The sequence below is a fragment of the Dipodomys ordii genome, unplaced genomic scaffold, assembly GCF_000151885.1.
Source record: "Dipodomys ordii isolate 6190 unplaced genomic scaffold, Dord_2.0 Scaffold6, whole genome shotgun sequence".
In the NCBI taxonomy this organism is placed as follows: domain Eukaryota; kingdom Metazoa; phylum Chordata; class Mammalia; order Rodentia; family Heteromyidae; genus Dipodomys; species Dipodomys ordii.
Genome location: NW_012267222.1, coordinates 10,955,567 through 10,959,425, shown reverse-complemented (window position 1 = coordinate 10,959,425; position 3,859 = coordinate 10,955,567). Strand labels below are relative to the sequence as shown.

At 47.7% G+C, this 3,859-nt stretch overlaps 1 protein-coding gene across 1 annotated transcript in view; it reads left to right on the top strand.

Moving 5' to 3' along the window:
* Window positions 1-1,757: 1,757 nt before the first annotated feature.
* Window positions 1,758-3,859, top strand: part of Stx12 (syntaxin 12) — a 48,754-nt gene continuing 46,652 nt past the window's right edge. The window contains exon 1 of the mRNA XM_013032897.1: window positions 1,758-2,000. Within this exon, the coding sequence (XP_012888351.1) occupies window positions 1,883-2,000 (118 nt within the window). The 5' untranslated portion in view covers window positions 1,758-1,882. The remainder of the gene's footprint in view (window positions 2,001-3,859) is intronic.

The window sequence follows — 3,859 nt, the reverse complement described above, 5'->3', positions numbered from 1 at the left end:
CTGTCCCTCAGCTCTTCAGCTCAAGGCAAGCACTCTACCACTTGAGCTACAGCGCCACTTCCGGTTTTCTGGTGGTTTATTGGAGATAGGAATCTCACAGTCTTTCCTGCCTGGGCTGGCTTTGAACCACAATCCTCAGATCTCAGCCTCCTGAGTAGCTAGGATTACAGGCGTGAGCCACCAGCGCCTGGCTCCATTTATATTTTTATTGTCTTGTTTGGATTTATTTTTTCTTAGTATTGGAGAGTGAATACAGTCTCTCACTTACTAGGCAAGGGCCCTATGGAGGAGTTTCAGTTCAACATGTCAATTTATGAACATAATGCATGCACCTGTCATTTTCAGTAAAAGGAAAACAAAGCTCTCATAATTATGCACCAAGGAAAAAGAGATGCCTTTCTTTAAGAGCCTCTAAGACTGAATACAGGCTTTTTCATGGGTTTGGGGGCCCTTCCTACAAAGGCAAGCTGCTGCGGGGTGAGCGCTCTCCTTGAGCTGTAGAGCGCAGGGACAGTGCCCAGGCTCAGAGTTCAAGCCCCACCACCGACAAAAAAAAAAAAAAAAGCAAGCTCTTTGATTTCTGAAACTGCAAAAGGAGTCAATTTGGGTGGAGCAGAGAACATAGAAAACTGCTAATGGACCTTCACATTCTCACTTGGATCCTCCCAAGCCAGAATCCATGTCTTCCCTTTTACCAAAAGCTGACAAAAGGAAATCTTCCATGCCAGCATCTTGCGGTTACACTCCAAATTGCTTAAGGGAACGATTTTTAAATTTTAGGAATCAAGTTCTCCAATAAATCCTTACTTGAGGTATGATGAACAGGCTATTTGGGAGGAATTTAGAGAATTTGGGAACATGGGAATGAGTTTAGGGAATCAGCAAGGTAATAGAGTCAATTTAGTGCTTGGGTTTTGCAGTAAAATTTCAATAAACAACCATCTGTGGTCTTAATTTTCTCAGTATAAGCAGAAGTGATACTTACTTTGCTTGGGGACTTTACATCAATATTTTCAAACTCGACTATCTGTTACGTATTTCAACGATAAACTACAAATAGAACATAGTCCCTGCTGTCAAAGTGCTTTGCGGTGAGGGAGTGAATTGCAGCTAGGATTCACATGCTGTCCGTGCAGAACAAATATGATTATTATTGCATTCTTAGACTAGAAGAAGGGTGGATAGGACTGGAGAGAGCTAGAAAAGGTTGGAAGTGTGACCCGAGAGGTAGAGAGCCGGTGTAGCAAGCCTAAAGTCCTGGGTTCAAATCCCAGTACTGCCAAAAAAAAAAGAGAGAGAGAAAAAAAGAGGAGTGGAGGGAGATATGAAAATGGTTTGCGAACCATCCGATTAGTCCTCAAATACGACCAACGCCATCGAGGATGGAAAGAGTGGAATTTTGAGTCAGGCTTCGGTTACGGATGAGTCTCCAGTTAGTTTAGGTCTCTCGTGTTTGGGCCTGAGTGCTCAGAATAGGATGTCAGGGCTGAGAACATCTGGTACAATTTTATGCAAACTGAAAAATTCCAGTCTCCGGGTCCCGGTGCCGCGGAGAGAAACCGCACCGCCGCGCAAGCTCGGCCAATCCTAGGCCCCGCAGTATGACGTCATCGCCCCGCCCTTCATCTCTTAGCCGGAAGGAATCCGGTATCTAAGCTACCGGGCAAGCATCAATTCCAGTTGCGCCTGCGCACCTCGGGGGTAGGGGGGGGGGCAGAACGGACGCATGCGCCGTACGTGTGGGTGGGGCCAGTGCGCACGCACCCTCAGCCCCTTCCCCGCCCTTTCTCTTCCCGGTTTCCATCTCAGCCCGTGGGTCTCAGCTCGTGGCTGCTTCCGGTTGGAGCGCGGTGCAGGGCTTGCCGGTGTCAGCTCCCCGGTCATGTCCTACGGTCCCTTAGACATGTATCGGAACCCGGGGCCTTCGGGGCCCCAGCTCCGGGATTTCAACAGCATCATCCAGACATGCAAAGGGAACATCCAGCGAATCAGCCAAGACAGTGAGCCCGGGGGGGGGGCAGCGGGGAATGGGGGTCCCGGCGAGGGAGTGGGGGGGGTCCAACGAGGGAGTGAGGGGCGTGTCGGGGACTGGCCTGGGCGAAGCTGCCGGGACGAAGGGCCCGGCCGGGGCCACGGACGAGGCCACGCCTGGGGCCGTCGCGGGCTTCTCCTCTGGGGCGGCGGGCGGTCATCCCCGCGCCTTGTCGGACCCCAGCAGCCGAAAGTCCGGAGTCCCAGACGCAGCCCCGGTTTCTTTAGGAGTTCTGTGCGCCTGGTGTCGAGGCCCACACCGCAGATCTTACAGTCAGGGTGGGAGGGGATGACTGGGTCACCTCGCGGGCTCCGGGTGCCTGGACTTGGTGCCGCGGCCAGCCGAGTTTTTCCTGTCCCCTCCGCCCACCTCGCCTTCCTCTTTGGCCAGTTTGGATCGGGGGTTGTTTACTGATTGAGGTTTTAGGCTGACTTTCAGCTCAGCCACTGGCTCCTCGGAAATCAGCAACTTTCAATTAAGGGAAGTGGAGGGTGCGTATGCTTGGATGACTTCATACCCACTTCTTCCTGTAATGAATTTGGAAATCAGACACAGTGAATGGTATTTTGAAGGGTGGGATGTCTTCTGTTTCAATAAAGAGAATTCACTGAACACATTTCAATTTTATGTTATCATGTCTTTGGTAGCAAATATTTGTTTATAGTTTTGGATCTCAAAACTGATGAAATTTTCATAACTCCTTCCCCATCGAGCTACTTTTTTGAACAAGTCAGATACACAGAGAAGTTCAGGGTCTCAGCCAGAACCACTTAGCAAATAAGAAATTGTAGAGCTGGTGGTGGAATTCAGGATGCCATTGCTGGTCTTGAAAACTCCCTCCTCATCATTACAGGCCTGAGCGAGATTGTAGCAGTGTAAGTCAAGTACTGTCTGTTGCTTGGACCCTTATAAACAGAATTTCTGCAGGAGCAAGTTTTCTTGGAAAGCATGGTGATCATAATCCTTCTCCTTTGTTAGTGTGTTTTGTGAATCTGGTTGTATTCTGTTAACAGGTAGAACTAGTTAGTCCTGAATTACAATTATGTCCTATATTTTAAAGAACAATCTATCATTTTTAAATAGCCTATCATATTTAAGATTTAAATATAGGACTTGTAGCTGGGTTCCAGTGGCTCGCACCTATAATCATAGCTACTCAGGAGGTTGAGATCTGAGGATTGTAGTTCAAAGCCAGCCTGGGCAGAGAATCTATCTTCAATTAACCATTCAAAATACTGGAAGTAGAGCTGTGGCTCAAGTGGTAGAGTGCTAGCCTGGAGCAAAAGAGCTCACATACAGTGCCCAGGCCCTGAGTTCAAGCTCCATGAGTGACCCCATCCCCAAAAATGTGTTTGTGTGTGTCCGTGTCTCCATGTGTCCACGCTCGCGTGTGGAAGAGAGAGGAAAAGAACTTGTAGAACTTAACAGGACAGGTAGAGTTCATAATGGGAAGGGAAAGAGTCTAGGGAATTTGGAGATGGGAAGAGGAATATGTGGCTTATTAAATTCCAAAATTAGAAAAAAATTAACATGAAAATATGGTAGTTTGTTTCCTAATTTTTCTTTGTGAGAGAGCTGTAATACAGGTTAAATCAGAAAAGTCCGGTTCAAGGCTGGTTAGTTTCTTGTTAAAGCTAAATCTGATTTTAATTTCTGTTTATGAAATGTTCTGTATTTATTTGGTTATGTAGTAAGCATAGAAACTGACATAGATGGGGCTGGGAGGGTGACTCAGTGGTAGAGCACTTGCCTTGCATGCCTGAGGCCCTGAGTTCGATTCCTCAGCACCACATAAGAAAAAAGAAAAATGCCGGAAGTGGTGCTGTG